The 24,487-nt window shown below is 43.4% G+C and overlaps 2 protein-coding genes across 2 annotated transcripts in view; one reads left to right on the top strand and one right to left on the bottom strand.

Moving 5' to 3' along the window:
* Window positions 1-14,020, top strand: part of T265_10500 (hypothetical protein) — a gene marked incomplete at both ends in the record, with an annotated part of 47,634 nt that extends 33,614 nt beyond the window's left edge. Inside the window, 2 exons of the mRNA XM_009176888.1 lie at window positions 4,137-4,318; window positions 12,712-14,020. Of these exons, the coding sequence (XP_009175152.1) occupies window positions 4,137-4,318; window positions 12,712-14,020 (1,491 nt within the window). The remainder of the gene's footprint in view (window positions 1-4,136; window positions 4,319-12,711) is intronic.
* T265_10501 (hypothetical protein) lies at window positions 108-24,487 on the bottom strand (the record flags this gene model as incomplete). The annotated part of the gene is made up of 3 exons (XM_009176889.1): window positions 108-203; window positions 20,793-20,849; window positions 24,419-24,487. The coding sequence occupies 3 exons, from the start codon at window positions 24,485-24,487 to the stop codon at window positions 108-110; spliced, it is 222 nt and encodes a 73-aa protein (XP_009175153.1).

Genomic DNA, 24,487 nt, shown 5'->3' with positions numbered 1-24,487 from the left:
CATGTTCAAAGATTCGGATAAAGATGGTTTCCTCTGCAGATCGTCTCTTCAGAGAAATTACCACTAGAAATGTCACTGTATACCTCAGTGGACCGTGGTGTAAGTCGTTACGCAGCCGAATAGTTATCTGGCAAATTTTTTTGTTCAGACCATGCACCGAGGACAATGCGCTTGCCTTCTTGTTTTATGTCTTTTTCTTGTTTCTTTTATGAAAAAAACGAGGGAAGGATCAAGTAGAACATAAAGTTGACGGAAACTCGGGGACTGCGCCTACCTGATGAGCCCAAGAAGGGCGAGTCCGGTCATGGGCTTTCGAAGAGTTTTTGGCGACATTTTGAATAGTTTTCTTTAGGAAGATATACTGCGATATCTCGAATATCGTGCCAACTGAAAAATGAGGCGGCCCATGTGCAGCACATTCAGTTGGAGGACATCATAAACGAGAGATTCAATTGAGCCTCCCGTGAAAACCAAATTGATGTGCAAAAGAGTGTATTTCTCGGAAACAGTGCAATTTGGGTTCAAGTAGATCATAAGGTTGACGGAAAATCGGGGACTGCGCCTACCTGATGAGCATCAAGAAGGGCGTTACTGGTCGTGGGCTGTCGAAAAGTTTTCAGCAACCTTGTGAGTAGTTTCCTTTATAAGAGAACGATCACTCTGCAGTCGGTATAAAGTACAAGGGAATTTTGTCAGTAGTGTACCAGTATATGCGAAAAAAATTACAGGAACGAAAACGTATGCCTGAGGTTGAACAGTAACAACCGCCCTCGATTTTTGGAAGGGCGATTCACCAGTAAGCTACCGAGGACGTTGATGAATCTCAAACTCATGTGATTAGCCATCATGCCATCAGCGCCGTTGGTAAAATCCACAGCGGGCCTGATCTTCCAGATTCTGAAAGTTTTTGTGCATAGGGACAAGGGAATTTGGTTAATTTCCAACTAACAAGTTCGAATACACATAACATGTGTGGAAAAAGAAGCCATGGCGTGTCTCCTCTTCCACGCTATGTGTGATTTCAGAATTGTGTGATTGTCCCGATATTTCGACTGCATGTATCCGCGACAAAATCAATTGGTAGTCCATGCTAATCATGGGGTACTGCAACCATAATGGGTGGGGCGGGAAATGTTTAGTACCGAAGGCACTGATATGGATGAGAACACCAGAAGGGGTGTATCTAGAACACAAAATGAAGTGACCTATCCTTGTTTCATTATGGTGAACTCATCACTCCTAGCTTGTGGCGCGAGGATGCTGAGCCTACAAACGCGCTGTCCTGACTTGATTGTGAGCTGGGGGGGGGCAACACCGGGAAGACAGTCTAATATTCCAAAACTAAGTTGGTTGTGGTTACTATGAAACGAGAGTGTAGAAATCGTGCTCAATGTGTCATTCAATTACTCACAAGAGATAGAACGCATTTCGTGGTGAAACATTATACCGGGGCCTTCTTTACTAGATGTGAAATGGTTACTAACTACATTAAATGTGGTTAAAAGAAGGTTTAACCGTCAATCGCTAAGATGGAAAACAGGATGGTCAAACTTATTACTTGCTATTGTGGGAAGTACTTCATTCGTTTCCTCAAAATGTCCTCTTTCATTTTACCCACTTGGTTGTATGATTAACATCGAAATGAAACTCGAAAATGAGGCAAAAACGCTATTTTTCGTTGATGCGCTCACGTGCATTTATACAACATTTGGTATAACTGGAAGCATCTCTTGCTGTGCATCATGACATCACGTAATACCTTTTGTTCAGCTATAGGATGCACTGTCGATGGTTGGTGAATTTGCTTCAAACTGAGTAGTTTCTGTTGCACCAGCTCGGATTAACCCGCGCGTCCCTAGAGTGTCTGATCGATTGGTTGGTTTATTGTCTCGCCATCAAGATTGCCGTATCGTTTCGCCCCGACTGTCTTTTGTCGCCAGTGAGACTGAAAACAACTATCCGTTCCACTGCGTACTTTTGAGTATTTGTGTAGGCTTCAGCTGTGGCAACGGTTTTACTTTCAGGACGCGTTTTTTGCGTTGTTTCGTCGCCTTAAACTCATGCGGACAGTTGAAATAGGTGTCTGTAGGTCCGTCTTTTTCCTACTTTTTCACCATAACGCTTTACTTCTTAGGCACCGGTGATTTTCCTTCCATTTTGTTGATCCCGTTGTTTTGATTGTGTCTCCTGAAATTTTTGACGATACCTTTGCAGAACTTTGGGTGCTCAGTATTCGCACAATGGAACCGAACTTTCGAAAGTTATGAGGCGTCCGTAATGGACTAAAGCATTCGGGCAATTGACTTGAGAGTATCAGTCCAAACTTTTAAGCCCCATTTAGGCATCCCGGGGTCTCATCGGTGCCGGGACACTATCTCACGGGACTTTTCAGCCAGAGGCATGGTTGCTTCAGTGAACAATGAAATTTGGTGAGATGCAAAAAATGAGCGTAAATTAGGACGGATTTCGGTCGGAGCACATACGCAACAAAATGCAACATTTTGGCGTAGAAAGTTTCACTCCACTTGTAAAGGTTTTGCAGCTGAGAGCATTGTGGTGGTAATAGGCACCAGAACTTTGCTTAGCTCGTTGGCGGGTTGATGTATAAAATATGTCAATAGTAGCTGAATTCCGCCCAGTATGTGAGACTAGGTGAGTGGGTAAGTAGACAAATTACAGCACGATTTGTTTGTCAGTTTGAGCGGATTCGCTACTGATTGAAAACGTGTTTGTCTTTGTGCGATGTTAGGTCGTTACAAGTTTCCCATTTGAGCCATGATAATTACTCTTCGATTCTTTTGAAAACTCACTGCATTTGTATAAACGCTTTCCCCACTTATCCATGCATTTTTTCGCTCTTCTCTTTCCATGCCTCGTCACCGACTTGTCCTCGCTACAGGCCAATCAGTGCCCCAAGTGTCATGGACTTTTCTGTAATACGTGTGACGCCTTCCTTCACGATAGTGTACATTCGTGTCCAACATGTATATTGCGTTTTCCTTAGTGGATTGTATCCACCTTCTGTCGTTCACAATCTTCCCTCGTCTGGACTTACTGTTTTTTGAATCTACCTCACTAATTCGTTAAGTACATTTGGGATTTTTCACCTGTTGAACTTGCGTCGCCACTTTTCGTGCGCACATGCTTGTCGCTAATCCAATCGACGTGCTATTCACCTCGGCTTTCCTGTACCTAGAGTGTTTTTAGGATCTATGAACTTGTACCAAATCGTCCAACAATTTGTATCCCTTTCATAAATGTATTTTTGTATATATAGTTCCGCATTTTACCGATAAATGTCAATTCTCGGCTTGTGGTTCCTCGCACCATTTAATTTGGTTCCTCAAATACGTCGAGATGGCCCAAGTGGTTAGAGCGCGAATTTACTGACCGGAAGGTCCGTGGTTCGAACCCGACCTCTGCCTGTCAACTTCTCCTGTCTAGGCTTTGGAAACCGGACAGTATCCCAGCCGTTGTGCTCCCTTTGGGTGGCATGTCAGTTAGGAACCGAAAGGCTGCTATACAGCTGAATGAACTCTTGTCCACTTCCATCGGTTTCATTATTTTTCTATTTACAGACGTTTGTGTTTTTGATTCTATTCATGGGTAAGGCCAGTGAGTTGGGCATGTTCTATTGGACCTGCTAGTCTAGCGTTCGAACCGAAGGTTTCATTTAATAAAAATTCAAAATTCTATTCCGACTCCTTTACTGGCGATAAAGTCACTCAAATTGCTCTCAGAAACCCGATACCTTTCCTCGAATTGGTTATTTTGGCTAATCGGTGCACCGAGTTCGTCGCTAATGCAACTAAGTTTCAACGGTCGGATTAATTTTCGTACCGTTTTGCGATCCCCACGGAAGACTTTATAAAGACGAAAGTGATGAGGTCGGATTTTTTCGGGTGTAGAATGAGCAGTTTATGGAACGTTTTCGTGAAAACAACCCACCATGTGTTTCCCCCCAAATGTAACTCATTAGGGGATGTACCAGAACAGATCGTTTGATATCCGAATTTGAAAGTCTGACTTCGCGTGGTCGCGTCCTATTAGTGTTCGTAGGTAGCTTGTATCTGGACATTTGGTGATCAATTCTGCTACATTCACCTGACAAGCTTCAATAAGCATGCACAATCGAGCTCACCCACTTTGCAATGCCTCCTCAATTTTGGTTTCCTTGTCACATTGGTGACCTGTTATGTCTGCTGGTTCGTCAGTCTGTGGTATCTGCTGCTGACCCGCTCCAGTGCCTAATGCCGGTGAAAAAAGTCTCACAGAAGGGAACACAACCGCTATATTCCGAACAAACGAGTGCGAGAGCGTGAGTGCGTGCGCGTGCGAGAGCAAAAGTTACAACGGCCGCACGTTATTTAAAGGGGACTTTCTGACACTGATCCAGGTTGTCTGATAGGCGTTAGTGAACACCTATCAACATCGATCGTGCCTCTGTGGAAAGCCTGAACGCTGATCACCTTTGGTCGTGCTTCTGTGGTGCGCAAGAACACTCATCAGGTTTTGCTGAATCGATCGAATGATTGACTGGCCTAGTTGCTTACCGGCTTTCCTGTTGAGTTTTTGGTGGAGCAGTAGGTTCTGGGCTTTCTGAGGCTGCTTTCAGGAATCTGACCTTCCTGATAGCTTTATTTTCGGGTCTCTAGAACGTATGTCATCCATCGTAGCTAACCTTACACAGCCATTGAACGGAAAAATAGCGATGGTGGAGGGATGATATCACGCCGTCACTGCAGTCATAGAATCAGAATCTTGTAACTCGACCGAGTGTAATCAATTCTACTTTTCATAACCAAGTCTAATGTTGATTAAGTCGAAGAACGGCATTGGACAGGTTTTTATGCGAAAAACACGCTTGCTAGCTTCACCGATGGGGTGGGTAGATTCAGATTTCCTCGGTGGACTGCGAGAACTTGTAGCCCAAATTCGACACACAAAGGACAAAATTATATATGCAGCTACGTCAATAACGGTCGCCTATCTAGGGGTGAAAGTGTTACTCCATCTACTGTGAGGGGCTCTAGAGAAGGCACCGTGATGAGAAGACTTGTAATGAATAACTTCATCAGTCTAGGCGATTACAAACCTCGGTTTTATATCGGGGAACGCTTGTTTAGCTATCACTGCTCACGTGGTCAGATAACCACTCCTTGCTGTCAGTTGACTCGAACTTGATGTCAATTTAGCTGTCATCTTAACGTGGTGCTTCGTTCTGAGTGTTTCCACAGGCTTCTCTGCCTGTATCTTCGTTCCTCTCGGCTCAACTATGCCAAGATACTTAAGGGAGGCACCCATTCAAAAGGAAGCGTAGTTCGTTCCTACGAGTAAAGTGAGGCGATTCTTGTAGAAAGTCTTCCATCCTTTTGCTTTGGAAATTCGGATGTACTTAGGAGTTCCATTCACGTGATTAATGTTTCCTTATTTACGAAAACAGCTCGGCTGATTGTCTTCAGGGAAAGAAAAGGCCAGCAAAGATCCACCCTGAAGAACATTTATCCCTCAACGGTTGGTGGTGGTTGCGGCGAATAATCCAAATCAAACCCCAACGAACGCAGCTGCTGGGGTCAATGGTATCAGGGTTGGGGCGTCCATATCATCCTGTGCACTTGCAAACTCACTTCGACTGCGTAGATCAAGCTTTCTAGTGCTGAGTTCATCGTAGGGTTCCCTTCACCGCTGTATCATGGACCACATTCGTGGCACAGAGGCTATGGACAGATCTCGGTTTTTTTGTCTGAGTCAGTGGCTCAAGTTGAGCGCATACTAAACAGCCTCCCCTCTGCTCTGGACGTCACAAAAGTATCAGCTGTCTTTCCAGCTATCAGCTCAGCATGTCTCAAGATGTTTCACATTCAGCTCTCTGACTAACTGGTGTTCCTAATGAAATGACCTCTTGTTTTTTGCCTAGTAGCTGCATTATATCCCTCATGAACGAGTGCTGGATTCCATTCAACATTAGTGTATGCCATACAGTTGCATGGTTCGATCGGTTAACGAAAGATGACTTTTACAGACTTCTTTGATTTACATCTATTATATCGGGTGGACACAGCACTTCACAAGGTTGGAAAAGGCATCTACGGTTTGCTGAGAAATTCGACGGAATTTATTCAGTTTTCTGCGGTTCAACCAAGGACCCATCAACCTGCCGAGAAATGTTCGCTCTGCCTAGACGAGCAACCGTCATCTCTGAAAACTCAGGCCTTCATCAGAGTGTGAGTCTCACGTTCTAAAACAATATAAGTGGGAATCGGTACGCCTTTTATCTCCTGGTCTGCAGGATAAGGAGTACAACGGTGTTGTTGCTGACTGACTTACAGGTAGGTCACTTGCGTCACTACCCATGACAGAAAGAAGGTGGAAATCTTGCCGTCTACCCACTGTGGTTCTCCGCGGCTTCATCTGTTTTTCCGCATGAAGCCGATGTGTCCTGTCGGATGTGCGGACACGTCAGATGAAGTTCCATTAGTTTCTGCAACATTTATCCACTCTGCAGTGATGGTACGATTTCTTTGCAGGGACCGAAAAGTTTTCTATTAGATCATATTTACTGAGACAGCTGTTCTCTCCCTTTCCCCGGAAATAAGTACATTTACTTGCCCTTTGCTCTTTCGCCTCTTCTTATACCGTTTGATTGCTTGTTATCAGATTCATCATCATGTGAGAATATTGTCTATGATCCTATGGCAAACGAATGGTGGGATGCTTGTCAATTGTTATACCTCCGCAGTCAAAACCAACCCAACAATACAAGGATAACAATCGAGACTTCGTCATGAAAGTGAAGCTGGCTTATAAGGAGAAGACTTGTGCAATAGTTGCACCTCTGTTGAAGATCATCGGTAGTACCTCTTGACTCACTGGAGTGATTCGAATCAAAAATTTCCGGCTAGTAGCTGAACAGCGTGCCGTTCGACAGTGGGCAGCTGATCAGCAGAGTGACTAACACGCATTTAGACAGAACATGGGGCCATTTGTCTTTCACTCACGCGATCATATCAAGGGGTCACATATTGACTGTTCCCTTGAATGACGAGTCCTCAGATGGAAGGTTGGTGTGATCTGTGAGTGCCTCTTATTTCTGAGGCATGCATGGTTTTCTTGATAGTATACCTAAATGTGTGCCTACCGAATGCACGGTTGACGTTCGAAACTGGTGACACCTAGTCGGTACCTTTTTGTCTCACTAATATTATCACAATGTTGGAGTTACGTTTACCCTAAGGTGACAGCCTACATGATAAAAAGTCGTAAAAAGGGCGTTGGTAGTTTATGACGGAGGATGTTAGGGTCTAATGGCGCTTTGTGAGACGCTCTACTTTAGGTTTACTGGTGAGATTCAAGTATGCGCAAACCTCATGGAGTATGCCCCAATCTATACCTTTCGACAAGCAGTAAGTAAACAGGTCTGTGACCATTCAGACACCCTTATATTGATAATAGCTAGTAGAAGTACGTCGAATCGGCTGTGTCCCGTGAAGTCGTTTTGACGGGGCTAAACAAAAGTAATTTCTCATTTTAGCGACAATGAAATCCTACTTATCAGTATCTATTCGTCTGGGATAGTCAAATCGATTGCCAACCACACAACTCAGCTACCACCTAAAGCTTAGTGTTGACAGGGCAAAACGACCAACATAGTACTCACGCAATGTGGTGCGTATCATGCGGAAAGTTCACTTGTCAGGCTCATAAGTTATTATCCAGAATATCCTCTAGATGGATTCAGTAGGGCTAAGCCTGACAATGACGAGAAGTCCACGAATTCCCCGAATTCTGAGGGAAAATAGCCCTTATTTGGGGTGTTCGGGCCGAAAATTTCCAGTCCCTTTGCTGGCTTAGGAACGAAGTTGACCATTTTTCCATCAGTATAGTAGTAAGGTTTGCGAAATAGGGATATAGTGTTCTCTCCTATCCTATTCTAGCTTTATTCTATTCTATACTGAGGCGCCACTGATCCATGCCGTTTAGAATGCGCTGCTTGATGACTTCCACCACCAGAAATAGTATCATGACACGTCAACCGTGTCTTCGATCCGGTCGCCTTACTTGCACTTAAAGTATAAGGCTTAGGCCATTGATGCCATCGGTGATGTCTCCTTTCTGGCCTTTCCACACTTCTGTCATTAATGGTACCTTATTTGTATATCCATCCTCCTGTCCGGACTAATGACTTTCTTTGTCTGGCATCTGTCTTGGACACAACATCTGCACGTCAGTTTCAGGCATCTGGATGCCCTGTTTATCTGACTATCTTGAAGATACGCAACCCGAAGCAAGCGGAACACAACAGACAGCTTGTACACAGGAATCGCTGTATATCCAAAATAGCAATTCAATAACCCAACGATCGTTGAGCTGCTGTTCTATAACCCTCGTTACACTTCCGGTAGCATAGCTCTGGCGATCCAAAGGCTGCTACGAAATGCATGACAGGGGTTTACCTCACCCTACCTCAACGAACAGAAGAAACACTACTTGACTGGATATTTCTTTGTAATGGTCTGTGCGCTGTCCAAGTGATAAGGTCTGTGGAGAAGTCTCGTAAGAGAGAACTTGACATTTACACCATAAATATGGTTAAATAGCAACAGATCAGTGGAACAAAGCCACACGTATGATGGAATAGTCGGGTCTATGAGTCTAAGACAAGCTGACTGTTAGTGTCATGATCTTTTGTGCGCACAAGCTGGGTCAGTAATGATTGATCAGTTTAGCCTCACTGAAAAGTGTCAGTTTTAAGTTGATATTGAGCAGTAAACTTCTGAACTCTATAGATGGGTCAACGCGGTGTCCAGAACACAGAATATATTCAGTGATCGATGAGGCAGGCTTTCGGGTCTCAGAGAGCAGGCCATCGGCCAATCGATTAGTCACCTGGCTCACATAACAAGGCCAACATTCTGAGATGCGTTCGCGCTCCTACTTGTTCTAATCACTGCAGCGTGTGAACGTGTGAGGCAGAAGTTGGGTACAGTACCAGGGTTATAACGGCGATTGACGTAGCTCGTTGAAGAAGCCAGGATTAGTTGAGATTCTGGATATACACGACCGGCTACACCGCTCATGCCGTTGCGTGATGTGGACTTTGAGAAATTCCCCTGGGTGGAACATTTATGGAGAGCGTTAACTCGTGCGTAGTTGCTTTTATGTCATCAGCCTTCAAGGGTTGAATGGATGATTCGCTTAGCAAACTAGAGACCAGCGTCATAGTGACACACATAAGCGGCCCACAACTTTGGTATTCCTGGATTACGAAAGTACATTCGTTTCACGTAATCAGTCTGTTCTCCTGACACACTTGCCCGGTAAACAGTGCTTTGGAATTTCCCATTGTACCAAGTTCTTATAGTCCAGAACTTGTGTGAGACTTTATGGCAGCCCTTCATAATCTGTTGTATGAGGAGTGGATTCACAGCGTTCACGGAAAATTATCAGTGTTCAAAATATCTTTTCATTTATCGGATGTCGAATAAGATCTTAGACAACCGGACTGTTATTAAGACACCTTTTGAATACCCATGGAATCTACCTAGAGGCTGAGTTGTGGGCTTGACCGCCTTCCAATAGTTGACGAACATGTTTGCATATTCACTACAGAAAGCCCTCACTGTCGCTGAAACTCTTCCACGGAGAATGCTTCGGGAAATGATCTTTTGTGTCTGTATGTCGACCTGATATGACATCTTGTGCACCGCAGTCTTTTTGGTGCTTTGTCTTACTCGTTATGTGCTGTGTTTGAGTCACTGCTGTCTTCCTGGATGAGGACTTCGAGACGGGCCACATCAATGGCTAGAGACAGTGTCAGACATGGCCCAGTCACGCCCCCAATGGCGCTAGTGAATTCAAGCTATTACCTTCAATACATAACTCCTTTTCCAACCCCCCCGCCCAGTCACCCCCCAATGGCGCTAGTGAATTCAAGCTATTACCTTCAATACATAACTCCTTTTCCAACCCCCCCTTGACAGCCCACTAACAGTGCTGGATTTATGCACTAATTTATCATCTCCCGCCTGCAATGCACAGCTACCTATCCCCCTAATCATCGGTGAACGGTAGCTACAACACGACTATGCGGTTATTACAGCTGACGATGATGACGATGGTGACGATGATGATGACGGCGTTTAGATCATGGCTTTCGAGCGCACTCAACAGTTTCCCGGTTGTTTATTTTCTTTCTCTGTAAACAGGACTAATATTCTAATAGTTCATTGGCAGTTGCAATTTTCTGGAATAAGCCGAAATGAAAATTCAACGAGTCACCTTGGCAACCATATAGCACACGTGAAGTACAAGCAAAAGTGCGCTGAAGACGGTTCTTCATGCACATTGAGACGGGGGCATCCGGAGCGAAAAAGATATCATATCTACAGGGATCTGAATGCACACATCAAAAACATACCATTGTTAAATCTACGAATCAAGAAGCTGCACAGTAGTTTATGAGTAACCATTCATGGTAAGTAAAACAAGTAAGTCACATAAGTTTCCGTCGCTTGTATGATAGGGTAACTGAAATTCCGATAGGTTAAAGTAGAGATTGATCTTCGGCTTGCGGGTGAAGTTGCGAACAGTAATATCTGAAAATACACTCTACTTTTGCAGCCTAGGCAGAGTCCTTTAATGAGAGGGAACAGACGTGCTATTTCAGGAACTGAATCCGTATCCACTCGGAAGATTCGGATGGCTGGATCGTCTGAGCGTGATATTTTATTGGGTGTTAATCCAAGCGTTTCATTCAGTATCATCATTCTAGTGTCCTCACTGCCATGTAGCTCGCTGACGGTACCCCATTGGCTGCGCTGGCATGAATACTTGGTTTCTATATCATCGAATCGGCTCCCTCAAAAGGTCCTGATTTTACGATCATGAAGAGGCTGAAAAAGGGTTAGGGGAGGTGAAGCAATAACTTGGAAGCGAAGTAGGGAAACCATTGCCAGCAAAATTTGTAGTGCTGATAATCGTTGTATCGTTCAGCTGTAACACCCTTCCGATGTCTAGCTGCCATGCCACCCGAAGGAAGCACGAGGGCTGGGATACTGCCAGGTTGCCCAAGCTTGGACAGGGGTCATTGGCGTTGCGCTGAATGGGGACCCCGAGACTGGAATCATCAATGGTTATTGGCACTTAGAGACACCTCATCCATTCTCCCGGCGGAACATATGCATCTGAGTTACTGCCTGAAATTCTTCGCTTCCACCCGATCTCCAGATGAAAGTCTGTCCCACCACCGATGTAACGGTACACACTACTGATGGGGCATGCGAGTCGTATGTTTTCTCATAAATCCGCTTCGCGTCTCTTGAAAAGTGAGATCTATTACGGAGTCGCATTTGCTTGCAATTGAGCAACAGTCTAGAATATCCGGGACAGTTCAGGGAGACGCGTCCAACGAGAAGCTGGATATTCAGCTTTTGTACACAAGATGCATGTGAGAGTTTTGCTCCCCTGTCCAATAGTCTGCAACTGTTCAATTGGGGTTTTCTAATAAATAACTCCGCAGCGGAGGCCAACTTCCTTTTTAGCCACTACTGTCGGTGGTGCCTCTCGGATCACCTGCAAACGAAACTATGGCGGAGAGAACCTCTAGGCAACATGAAAGCGGCTTGCAATGGGTGATACTGAGGAATATTAGGATGAAGAGCAGTAGAAAGCGGACGAGTTAGAGGGCAGATCGCGCTTTGTTTTGAAAATCTACTCTACCGGTCGGCTGGATAAATACTTAAGGAACATATAATGTAAACTAAGTCCAAGTGTCTACTTATTCGTCAATTCTTAGGTGCGGACGTTTCATGTATGAACGGTTCTGAGGAGCACAGTGGGTGTGTCAGCAACAAATCTGGAGAAATCTCAGCAGAGCAAGACGTTTCAGTAGCATAGACACTTAAATCGGTCAACAAGCTGGAGAACTTCGCCATAGAATCTTGCGTTGACACGCCGGTTCATGTTATGTGTCCCATATGTTATCAAAGACATTTAAAATTACACTGCAAAGCATCACCTCCACTCTAATTATTATGGGTTCAAACACATGGATGGCATTTGGAGATCCCAGCTACCAACCTTTATATTCTTTGTTGAGGTCTTGTTTCGTAGGACAGAATAATTTATCATAATTTACTTTGATTGTTTGGCACGTGATATTTCCAGTCTCCGGTGCCAATAAAGATTGTGAACCCATTTAGAGGGACGACAGTGACAACCATACGGTTAGGACCACTAGGATTACCAACGGATGTCACTTTGAGCAGCAGATTACTGCCAATTTATTTCAGTAGTTAGCGTTCACTGTAGAAGAGGCTGAGGAATGACATACTATTTATACCTGCCGAAGAGCGTTCAGCTGTTGCATCTTTGTCGTGTCTGCTTCGAAAATGTCTTCCTGGAAAAGCACCGTTCCGACTCTGATCATATTCCGATAGCTTTGCGCCGGACGGTTGGCTGTCACGTGACTCCGAATGTGCACTCACGGCCTAGTGGTGTTTCAAAATTCCGAAAGATCGATTATATCCTCACCACGTAGTATGGAGCCCAAGCTCACCTGATACGCAGATTTTTTGTTGCGCAAAAATTTGTTGAACCACATCTGTTGTTACCACCGAACATTATTTACTGACTGAACTGCCCGGAAAATAGTGCTGTTGAGGGGCAGCGCTGATAGTAAGATATCCTGCATCGATTGCTTATCTCCACAAGAAACGTGCTGTTCAACTTTGGTGTGCGTGGTCAAACGTTTTCAAACGTTCGCACTTTGAGGAATGCCCGACTGGATATGCGAATATATTGTGAAGTACGTAAGATATGGACTATACTACCGGCGTCACTAATTCGATTCTTTCCTGGATGGCTGACCAAACTAGATGTAGGTTGTTGGCTTTCTGCTCCCGAGTACTCGGGGTCTGACGAGTGCACTGTGACTGTGGACAGTTCAAACAATAACAGTGTACCATCCACTCCCCAACTGTCAAATGAGGAACTTAACAAGATCAACACATTCATTGATCGATTGTGGCAAACCCGAGAGAAAGGTGGGAAGAATTCCATGCTTACCGAGGACGAAATGATAGGACTGTGTCATAAAGTACGCCCGATTTTTCTAGCCCAACCGAACCTACTTGATCTGCAGGGGCCACTAAAAATATGCGGTGACATTCACGGGCAATTCAGCGATTTATTGCATCTTTTTGAACTATGTGGCAAACCAGACAAAATAAATTATCTTTTCCTTGGTGACTATGTGGATCGAGGACGCCATAGCCTTGAGACAATCTCATTGTTGCTATGTTACAAGCTTAAATATCCACTTCGGTTCTTTCTGCTTCGAGGTAACCATGAAACGCAATCTGTCACACGCATCTACGGATTTTTTGACGAATGCAAACGGCGCTTCTCGGCGAAACTTTGGCGGCAGTTTATCGACACATTCAACTGTCTGCCTGTGTGTGCAATCATAGAGGGCCAAATTTTCTGTTGTCACGGTGGTCTGTCACCTGAAATGCTGACACCTGAAGTTACCGACTTGTTTGAACTGAGGCAAAAAATCAAACGCATCCAAAGGCCGTGCGACGTCCCAGAAAACGGTCTATTGTGCGATTTGTTATGGTCGGACCCGTGGTACATCGATTTTTCTGAGAAGGCTGTGGAACCCAGTGGATGGGAGCCCAGTGAACGAGGTGTATCCTTCATGTTCGGTCCAAACGTCATCGATCAATTTTTGGAGCGATTCAATTTGGATTTAATCGTTCGTGCACATCAGGTGGTCGAAGATGGGTATGAATTCTATGCTAACCGATCATTGGTCACTGTGTTCTCAGCGCCCAACTACTGTGGAGAGTTTGACAACGCGGCAGCTGTGTTTTGTCTTTCTCGATTAACAGGCAACCTTGAAAGTCTGCAGCCAACACACTCGAATCTCATTACTGATATTGATGACTATGGTCATGACGAAGCAGATTTGGAAGGAAGTTTTCAAATTATTCGCTCATTGTCTTCACCTAAAAAGTGAGCAGGATGCAGTAAAGAATCGTAATTGGATGCGATCTCGTAGTAAACTTCCTCGTTGTATTAAAACGGATGCACAAATTGTGCACACTTTAATATTTTCGTCCTATGTTCAGTAAATATATTGATTTGGTGCATTATTCTGACAAACTTGTTGCGACAGTCCTTTAAGCGTGGTGGGGCTGCAACGGAGAACAGGCTGTCAGTGAACTTCAGACAATCATAACGGTCACTAGAACGGGTGACTAATCAGGTAAGAAATATTTGCACATACATCGTTGTCCCCAGGAGAATTTCCCGAAGAGGTGATATCTCAGGGACAGAGTGGCCTGATAACTTAGGTTGAATAGTATCTCACGTACACATGTCAAATCGAATTCAAAACGGCGGGTTTCACTGCCTAGGTAGGGTGATAGTAATGAGTTTCTATTTAAAAACCATTGAAATGAATTTCAGCTCTGCCATGAATGTGATTTAACCGACGTAGTAATGAACTTTAGATTAGGAATTCCGCTCGAAAGCCACTGGCAAACACAGATAATCCGTGGTGGGTGTCTATAAACATCCAGAAGTGGGGTGACATCGTCATTGTGCACTGTCGTGGAAGTGCGTACGGACTTCAAGCATTCAGTCAAGGTGAATGCACGGTGGATTACCCTACAAGCAGGCTATCCGGGCGAAATTGTTAACCTCATCACAGCCTCGTAGGCTGGGATGAAAACCCGGGTGTGGACTTGCAAAACTACCTCAACCTGGTCTACGATCAATAATAATAATGATAATAATAACAGAACAGTGCCGTTTAGCTCCTACTGAATGCCCATTTGCGCAGGGGTGTCCTAACATTGTGAATGCGGTCGATTTATCGATTTATTCTAATTAAGGTCGATTTTTACCCAAAGGCATACAGATCTCGTATAAATTGCAGGCGTGTCGAATTCGTAGTGTTTCTCAGCCAAAACACTGCTACACTAGTTCAGAGTCCGCATTCTGCTATTCGAGGATGATTTCGCCACGTATATTAGCATTTCAACTCGGATTTACGGCAGCCGACCACAGCTTCTGGTTCGGAACCCGCTTTTTCCTGCTTTCATATATATAGCTGAAACTATTTTTCACTAGCGTTATGGCAAAACACTACACCAGGCCTTCAATTCAATTTTTCTGAGATAGCTTGCTTCGCTGATTTATACGACAGTACAATGTTCACAAGCTTTTCTGATTTTAAAACTGACCGACTGGAGATTACCCACAGCATGAGTTGCCGAAATTCTCACGATCACGAAAAACCCGGAAAATCTTGCTGCTTTTGTGGCCCGCGAAATAAGTGCCTAGCAGTCAGCACACCTCATTTTAGCACGCTGAATTCGTGAGCTGCTTACGACATTTGTGTGCAACATCAGTTTAGACCAGTTGAAACCGCCATCATTATTCTAGTTGGCAGTTAAGTTAGACAGTATTTGACTGCGTGTGTTCATTTACGTTGGTTATTCAAGGGGGATGGTTGAAGCACGAATTTACTGACCAGAGAGTCCAGAGTTTCAAACTCAACCTCTGCACCTTGACTGCTCCCCTCTCTAGGCTTGGGCAACTTGCCAGTATCTCTCGTGTTTCATTCAGCTGGCGTGGCAGCTACGCTCCGGATGTTTGTTACTGCTGGACGACGATTTAGATGACATTCAGGAAAGCTCCTATTTTTGTTTGAGAATGTCGACCTCCTTAAACGTTGTACGAATGATATTTTTGCCTCCATATCCAGTACCTTGTAACCATTCAGCTCGTCCTTCACATAAGAAACTCCCCATTGGAATTTGTCTTAGATTCCACAGGCAGCACTTGATATACCAAATTTCATAGGATAGTTCGGGCGCCTGAAGGAGATAAACATTGTCGAGCATTCTCAGGCAGCGCAACTACTGCTTCCACAAATTGGCGCTGGCCATCTTTTGCGCAGGTGGCTTCTCAGGTCCATTCTTGGCCCACATCTAAATCGCAGCGGTACCGTCTTGGGATCGTTTTGTCTGTCTAAGAAGTGACTTATGTTTCAACTTCGGAAGTAAATAGGTGGCATCTACCATACTTACGCATGGGCTGCCTGTACAGCGTATCTGCATCAGAATAACGTCTTTCTGGTATGTTTTAGAATACATGATCATGCGCTTGCTTATTCTGTCAACCGATGATCTCTTCATGGGGATTTTTGTAACTGCACAACCATTGAAGTTGCTGGACATATCAATTTATCTGTCGTTACGCGAGAAGATTTGGAAACCTCTAATGGTAGACAAAAAAGAAGTAGTGTACAGCTGTTTTGTTTATATTTTGAATTACGAACAGTGCGCAACTCATGAAACCAAAGGCCAGTCTGTTGAACATTCAATGTTTTCACTACGAGCTACTGATCACACCTGTCACTCACTCGCACTGAGAGAGGATATAGCGTCACTCGTCCTTCAGTCACGGAATCCAATTCATCGGGTCACGTGGACACTGGCTAGTCGGGTGAAACTGCATCCCGAGATCTGGAACAGGTTATTCGAGCAACATCCCCAGGCAGTATAATCAATTCCTCCGAGCAGCTATTGACCAATGTTCTGTCTGCATACTACCGAGTCACTTAGCACAAAGCATCGACAGAGATGTACGTGTTCCATCCTGTACGTTCCATCCTGCCGCAACCGGATGAATCATGAAAATGTGGTAATTCAGTGACACGCTGACACATAACATGTCAGTGCCGCTATCTATGGACAATCCCTACAAACTGCTAAGGACATGATATTTGGCAATTCCGTAAAAGGATGCTTTAGTACGAAAAACGGCCAGTTCTCCTAGACCAAACCACTTTAAAAATTGTACAATCTCCGCGATCTGGTTTGACTGCATAATTGCTTTGCTGAACGGTAAATCCGCACTTCTAAAACTCTGTTCAGCTACTCGACGTAATAGACTATTGTTACTTGCCCTCTGTAAAGAACCTCTCGATCGAAGGGCTGACAGACAAAAGGTAACCTATGTCGAATGTCCGATTTATTATCCTCTCCTCATTAGCACATGGTGTGCATTACAAAAAAGGTGCTACGAAAAGTATTTTATGAAATTCTCTCCCGGAATTTCAAAAGATGACTTCTGTGTGGGTCTGATTTTCGCCTGGCGATCACCTTCCATAATGCTATTCGACTAAGTGTTCCCAGGTTCACCACCACAGCAGGGATTTTGGGTGATTAAACAGTAAGCATCTAAAACCACTTCTACGAGCGTGCGTCTCTTTGTGTCACCACATAACGGGAGGATTTCATTCAAGGGAAATCATAAAATCACAAAAGTCACAGCCCACTTTCCAGCTTGAACTGTGGTTCGCTTTTCACCCTTGGTATTAGTTTCGTGATGGGGATCAACGGATGTGTTGAAGCGACAGCATTCAATCGCATTAACACCTCATCGCGCCTCCCGTGATATCAGTAGCTTCGGAGGGATATTCGTTGTAGAGTAATCCACTACTTATTTACCGGTTCCATTGAAATTCAGGTGAAATGAAGTGCATGGGATTCAAAACGGTACGGAACATGGAGTCTAAAGCTCTGCGCCTTTTGGATTTTCAGCGATGCCGCCAGAAGACGCCCCAGTCTCCGTCCTGAAAATTGTAGCTCAGGAAGCCAGTGAACCTATTATTAGATGACGTGAACCCCTGGACTGGTAGATGAGCGACGGAAAGTTTCGATATTTAGCTGAACGATTGTGGGCTTAAAATGCCGTGGTGCTTCGTGGGATGTGAAATGCTAATGATCTCTAGCCAAAATGAAACAAATGTGCAGATTTTTTGACTTTTCGGCATATATCTTTTTAACGCAAGCCATAAGGACACCATTTTATGTGAGAAATTCAGTTGTTCCAATGATTAGGGCAGATTTAGGAACCCGAGACAGAGTTAGCCATCAGAGCGAAACCAGACTTTTTAAAATCTCACCTTTCCAACGTGAAAGCGAACTAAGATATCAAGTCTAATTCCGTAAACAATTTTCCACTTTCCGAAACAGGGCAGTCCGTGTTGGAAACTACTAAGGCCAACCTTTGCGTGTTATTTTATCTGTCAGTTCAGTGACAAAGTTCGTGGTCTTGATGTGAGGTGAAAATGCGGGGATCTGAGAGATTTGGTCTCGTCAACGAAAGTCATTCCCCTCAAAATACCATCTTATTCTAAAAAGAAGGGTCTTTGGTAAAATGTCCCCACTCCTTTTGGAGACAGATATTTTGTTGAATAGCCGTCTTTGATCGAATCGCCATTGTACTAACATGAGGGCTTGCAGGAAGAGAGTGGTGCTATTAGCACCATGTCCGTTTTGAAAGTTGTATATACGGCGGAGCAGCTGTCGATCCGAGGTTTAACCTGAGCAAATATGATTCTCATTTATGCAATCAACGGTCCGGTGTCAACGATTTCTGGTACTGAATGGTGAAAGTCATATCTGAAATAATCATTGGATAAGGTCTACTCACTTACCCACAGAAAGGTATAATGAGACCGTGGATACGACAACCGTGAATCGGATTGTGCAGTAAAGACCATGCAGTCAACTCATAGAAGTCTTTCATGTCTTCCTCGATTGCCTTTACTTGAAGTGGCTAGGATTTACATGCTCCAAAGGAGTACGCCATGATTCTTTGATTTCTGGTTGGAGACATTCTTCACATTTCACTACATGTCGACGGATTTTCAGCAGCCTTATGAGTAGTACATTATAAAGATATACATGTATCGCGATATCTCGAATATCGTACCGAGTGAAACATGAGGCGGCCTGGTGCAGCACATTCAGTTGCCTGAGAACATCACAAACGAGAGATTCAGCTGGGTTCTAGGTGAGTCTCTCGCAAAACCAAATTAATTTGCAAATGAGTGCATATTCGCTACTTTCGTTGTCTATCAGTGTTGAGTACTGCTCGTTCAGACTGACCTGATTAGCGTAAATCTTGGGCCAGCTTACCATGAGTGCATTTCGCTACTTTCGTTGTCTATCAGTGTTGAGTACTGCTCGTTCAGACTGACCTGATTAGCGTAAATCTTGGGCCAGCTTACCAGTGCTGTTAGTAGAACAAAACGTAAAGACGTAAAGCCAATTCCGGCATCTTTGGTTAAGTCCACAATATAGTCACTGACGTTGTGGTCAGCTAATAAACTCGTTTTCGTCGGCGGTCATTGGAAGAAACCAATGAATGTATCAAAGTGGGGCATTAACCACATTACAGCATTTTCGAGCAAATTAAGACAAAACTAAAATACTGTTTTCCCGTGGGCACTCTGAGGACATTGGCAGATTTCATACACACGAAAGTCAGCATACAAAAGTGCAAATTAGGACTGCATTTGGATATTTCAATTGCAAATTCTCAGAGCCCCTATCCACATGGTCCATTTTCGGTTCAGATTAATTGCTCATTCATACGTCTGTGATGCGTCGTTACATTGAGAGAGCTTTTATGTTACTTTACCTACATTTTTACTAGTATATTATACTGTTTATTTTTTATCCATGGTGCACAGTGCTATGAATACAGTAAACTGTTCGTGCAAACTCAATAACCCAAAGCCAAGTTGTTACATATGGGTTGATGTGCAAAAGGTTCCAGTTAGTCACTGAAATAAGTCGAATCTTAGAGAACCAATCGACTGTATTTTCAAGCAAATAAACAAACACCATTTTGAAGTATGTTCATCACCGGATTCTATCGCGCGTGTAAAACGAAACAAACACACAAATGGGTATGGAATTTAAATCGAATTTAAACATTATTTTGAAGCTTGTTTCGTCGGGAAAACAAATACTACTGTTATTCAAATGTTTGTGGTGCTATGCGACCAGCCGAGGAGAGTAAATTTACAAAGCTGATCGAGTTACCAAGGAAGACAGTTTTTCGCTAGACATGGTGGACAAAATTTTACAGCTGGTTCGCAACAAATCTACCACATTCACAAGGACCTCTCATTTCAAGGTAGACCAAATCCAAATTCACTATATGACAATCTACTCCACCGCCGTTGGGGGATCTGGATGATAACGACGGGGTTTGGCGGTTTATATCTACTTTCAGAATTTTGGTTCCATTCATGCCACGTTCATTTGGACTTCTCACTTCAAGACCTCAGAAGTTCTATTATTTCTAGGCTTACTTAAAGCTGCGGGTTGTTGAGAAACTGCCAAGCAAGATAACAAGCTTGTCGAAAATCCCCCTGATAAATTGCCTCGGCCATGGATGTAATCGTGTGCGATGCAAACATTGCAATTTTTATTATAGGTTTATACTAGAGAGGTGCAACTCATTGACAGTTTACTCCTTAATAAAGCAACGCTCAGGCATTTTCATCTTGACGCAAGGCGAACATTTCTATAAGTACTAATTTTGCCAAAAATGAAGCTCATCGTTTTTAACATACTTTAGATTGTTTCCAGCTGCAAGTGGCACACAGATCGAGAATACTTTTAGCACTTTGAATAAAACTCCAAAAGTGACTGAACACATCAAACAGAAATGTTTATCGTGAGGAATCTGGGGTGAACTTCCTGGTAGCGCATAAACGCATATCCCAAATGTTCTTGTCAGAACAGTGTTTGACATCGATCCAAGGTTGCTTCAAAACTGGTGCCTCCTATCATTGTGAATACTTTCATTTTATTAAACAGCATACACTTGAAGTAAATGGCAATTTTGGGAAACCCTTTTCGTATTGAACAAAGTTTATAGGTGAATTAGTTAGACTGTCACTTTGGAGAACTTACAACCACCAAGTCGGGGTTTTCCATGCTCGGGATGTCCTCAGTAACCACCCGAGTAAGCTAGACAAAATAATTGACACAAAAAATTTGCGCAGTGAATGTTGGTTTTTCGATTGAGCAGCAGAAACAGTTTTCCATCATTGCAGTTCAGTTTCAGTCCCTACCTATGCAATTTAGTTCATCTCTGGTTTCAAACAATTTAATCTGTTTTAACGGGAGCAAAATTATTGATCGTTTGATTTTCTCAGATCCCGAGTGTTAGCAATACAAAGTAGTGCACTGTAGAGAGGTCTTTAAGGCACGAGTACAGTGGGTCATTGCGAGTACTGGTGAGTAATGGTGTCCGCCACGACATACATCATGGTCTTGACTGACCGAGGATCTTTTTACTAACTCTGAAAACGCGTAATATTTGTACCGATTCTTGGCTTTCAAAGATGCCACCAAGTTGTCGGTAGTGCAACCATTGAATTGTGGTGAATCTAAGGGGTTCAGACCGTGAATTCAATAGGCTTATCCATAACCGACCACTTTTGAACAGGACACAGTGTAAGTGCATCAGCTTACGATATTGTCTGCATCAGAAGTTTTTATACTTTTGAACATTTTGAGTAGCAGCCGCAAAACTCACAATCAATTCTTCACCCGATTTCTGCGGAAATGAATAGGAATTGAAAAGCCTATGAATCCTATCGACTTTACAATTATGATGTATGCATTCCGCCATAGTTCTCTGGATTTATCTATTTCGCCAGAGCAATGCTCGTCTAGTTTCCAAAGCACGTTAGAAGGAAAAACTATTCTGTGTATGCTAGCTGTTGGCCGTGGTGAGTGAACCAAATTAGACGTGAGAGTAATTTGTTAGTTTGAGAAATGTAACACCTACCACACTGACTCAGACAGGCCTCAGGCAATAGTTCCCAAATTTTTCCCTTCATTACCTTCTGTTTCAGTCGCTGGGGAGTTGGTGAGCTCATGCTTGCGGTTAATTTGTTAAACTGGTAGTCCCTTACCGGGTTATTTCGTCGCCCGTTGGAGCGCGCCATATTTTCCGCTTCTTGGCTCCATGGCTAACGCGGAATAGTTGAGTGATTGATTTTCGGTCGCCCTTGTATGTTAATCACAGTGCAGAGAACCGATGTTCACAACGTCACTAAAAAGGCGCAATATACCCTGCCGCTCATATCACGTACGTAGCATTCAGCTAGTCATACAAGTATTGCTTTAGCAGGATGAGAGTTGGTTATAATTCAATAGGGATTTTGTCTTATGAGTGAAGTCAGTCTATTCTTAAAAGCCAATAGACACTATACAGCTTTTTCGTTCTTATTCGCAATCGTGTGCGTCTCACGAAGCCGTAGGAAGTTTTGAATCCGCGAGCTTCCCGGTAGCAGTCTGAAACCTGCATCGACAGGATGAAATCTTTGTCGAAATATTCCTAGATCATCACACGCCGCCGCCACCAATCTACAAGTAACACAGAGGTCTGCTTCAGACAACAAGTCAACCCTCATTGTGAGAAGACGTCACGTGAGAATCCGGTCAATAAGTGAATTAGATTCCGTGATTGAATGATAAGTGGTGCTATAACTCGTTCAAATGCGAGTTAATCGCTATGCCGATCAGCCCCTCTTGGTCGAACGGTAGAATGCTCAAATCAATAAGCGGGCGTCGGAAACTTTCTTGAGTTGTGTGGGATACCTGCTAATGACGGTGATTCGCAATAAGGACGTATCATTTTGTTGTTTGGCTTTTTGGCACCTACTGGTTTGCTTACGTGACGGAACCTCTTTTTGGATTTTTGTACTTCACAGTTCTACCTGTGTTGTTATTCTTGGGGTGATTCTTGCGATCTGCACCATGAAGGGCTTGAGAAAGGACATAAAACTGCCCACTAAGAGAGTGTCTAAATGACAGCAACATAGTAAACTATTTCGCAAGATGAACAAGGCTGTTTGAAGCTATACTAACATATACCTACATGTACTAACGTAAGTTTCCACCCGTAGAGCCTCTGTTCAGGCCAAGCATGCAAGCTATAGTTTAGCAGATGCTTCCCAAATTTAGTTTGTGAACGCTGGCCAAGGGAAGTTCACCTGCTTTGCAAACAATTTCACGCATTAATTTTGCTCATAATTATAGAAACTCGAATTTAGAGCTGGGAGAAATAATTTTTTTCCTATGCCTGACACATTTACTTTGGAAGTGTGTGAATCTAGTTGTATGTAGACTCTTCTTCATGTCAGCGGATATTTCAAACATCCTGAGGTGAATTTCGTTGAAATTCGATGTAGGGGAGAGCAACAACATTCAGTTTAAATCCTTTTCAGGGAGTGAGGAAGGTAGCAATATGTGGCGGGTAGGTCAACAGCAACAAGAAACCCTGTCATCCGGAGCCTCTTAAGATTTTTGGAAGGCATGCGGTTTTGATGGTCCCTACCAAAGATAAAGGAGCACCACAACACGTTTTATTCGTTCGTCCTAAAACCGTATTTCTCCGTAGGAAGAATCTCTATCAAAACTTCAAGAAATCTTCTTACCACTTGGAAAATGCAAGAAAATTGTTCAGAAAGAAGGACGCTTTACAAGCCACCAGTGTTCTTCACACGAAGGGCAACTCAACATTGAATCCTACGAAGTGACTTCTGATGGCGGAAAACACTGAGGCCTCATTCCGACCAAATCACTCGTGACAGAATTATTGAGTGTTTGACTACGAAAACAAAACATCGCGGCTTCAAAAGCGACCGACAGTGCACGAGGTGATTCCCAAAACGAATGAACCAATCTAGAATGATCCCTGGATTCACACCATAAGCCGATTTTATTTACAAGATGACATCTTTGTTGCAATTGAACAGGGTGAATCCCACCAAACCATACATTATTTCAGCTACCGATTACATAAAGTGGCATTGATTTTTTTCGGATTAAAGGAATGAATATAGCTCCCGACGGTGTGAAGCTTTCGGATTCTAGTCCAGAATCGGTGAGGTCAAACTGATTTTACGAGTAATCGACTTCGCTAACTTAAGGTTAGTATGTTTACCATCATTTTGACTTGTGAAATTTTGTAAACCAGAACAAAAGCAATTTATTCATTTTATTCGTATAGAAATGTAAACATGAACATCTTTACTCACCTTAACGAGAAATATATGTTTCTTGCTTTTTTTGTTATATTTTTCGATCTACAGTTCAAGTATACACTGATGAGCTAACCAGAGCGCATGTAAGACATTGTAAAGACGATCAGATTTAGAGTATCAACAGGAATATCCATCGTTACGGCAAACATTAACAGTCTTGTTAACACATAGCAGTATGCATATTCGCAGACTGGTAATGAATGTTGCATTTGCTCAGGTTGGAATCGGTAGGTTAGATTACTTACCTTAAAGTAGGATTTGTCTCCCCGAGTCACTTGAATTCATTGGAGATAGGAGAATAAGATCATCCAAAACGTAGTCAAATGGAACATTTTCATTGAATAAGATGGTCACAAAAAGAACGTGGCATTCGTTAGACGTCAATTCACGTTTTATAAAATAGTCGGACCACTGTATTTTGCTAGCAGTGCTACTTAAAATGAGTTTCTGATGTCACCAGATTGGATACTCTTTACCCACCTGACTACCAATCAAATAGGCCTGATATTCTAGGTCCGTTTGGAGCAAATTTACAACAACAAGCAACAT

Source organism: Opisthorchis viverrini (assembly GCF_000715545.1).
Source record: "Opisthorchis viverrini unplaced genomic scaffold opera_v5_376, whole genome shotgun sequence".
In the NCBI taxonomy this organism is placed as follows: domain Eukaryota; kingdom Metazoa; phylum Platyhelminthes; class Trematoda; order Opisthorchiida; family Opisthorchiidae; genus Opisthorchis; species Opisthorchis viverrini.
The sequence above is the reverse complement of the archived record's forward strand: the minus strand, read 5'-3'. Positions and strand labels throughout refer to the sequence as shown.